The sequence below is a fragment of the Octopus bimaculoides genome, unplaced genomic scaffold (genome assembly GCF_001194135.2).
Source record: "Octopus bimaculoides isolate UCB-OBI-ISO-001 unplaced genomic scaffold, ASM119413v2 Scaffold_238653, whole genome shotgun sequence".
NCBI classification, from domain to species: Eukaryota; Metazoa; Mollusca; class Cephalopoda; order Octopoda; family Octopodidae; genus Octopus; species Octopus bimaculoides.
This window is the reverse complement of record NW_026436765.1, coordinates 1-593: the sequence shown is the minus strand read 5'-3', so window position 1 is coordinate 593 and position 593 is coordinate 1. Positions and strand designations below refer to the sequence as shown.

The window sequence follows — 593 nt, the reverse complement described above, 5'->3', positions numbered from 1 at the left end:
ACACAATATTCAAATGGTTCCATGTCATCAGATGTAACAACTGATGCTCCATTAACACACAACACCACACATCCCGCCACACAAGATTCAAATGGTTCCATGTCATCAGATGTAACAACTGATACTCCATTAACACACAACACCAAACATCCCACGACACAATATTCAAATGGTTCCATGTCATCAGATGTAACAACTGATGCTCCATTAACACACAACACCACACATCCCGCCACACAATATTCAAATGGTTCCATGTCATCAGATGTAACAACTGATGCTCCATTAACACACAACACGACACATCCCGCCACACAATATTCAAATGGTTCCATGTCATCAGATGTAACAACTGATGCTCCATTAACACACAACACCACACATCCCGTCACACAATATTCAAATGGTTCCATGTCATCAGATGTAACAACTGATGCTCCATTAACACACAACACCACACATCCCGTCATACAATATTCAAATGGTTCCATGTCATCACATGTAACAATTGAAGCTCCATTAACACACAACATCACACATCCTGCCACACAATATTCAAATGGTTCCATGTCATCAGATGTAACAACTGATGC

At 40.5% G+C, this 593-nt stretch overlaps 1 protein-coding gene across 1 annotated transcript in view; it reads left to right on the top strand.

The window, feature by feature from the left end:
* Positions 1 to 579, top strand: part of LOC106882817 (uncharacterized) — a gene marked incomplete at its 3' end in the record, with an annotated part of 2462 nt that extends 1883 nt beyond the window's left edge. Inside the window, exon 2 of the mRNA XM_014933602.1 lies at positions 32 to 579. Coding sequence (XP_014789088.1) covers positions 32 to 579 — 548 coding nt within the window. The remainder of the gene's footprint in view (positions 1 to 31) is intronic.
* Positions 580 to 593: the final 14 nt, after the last annotated feature.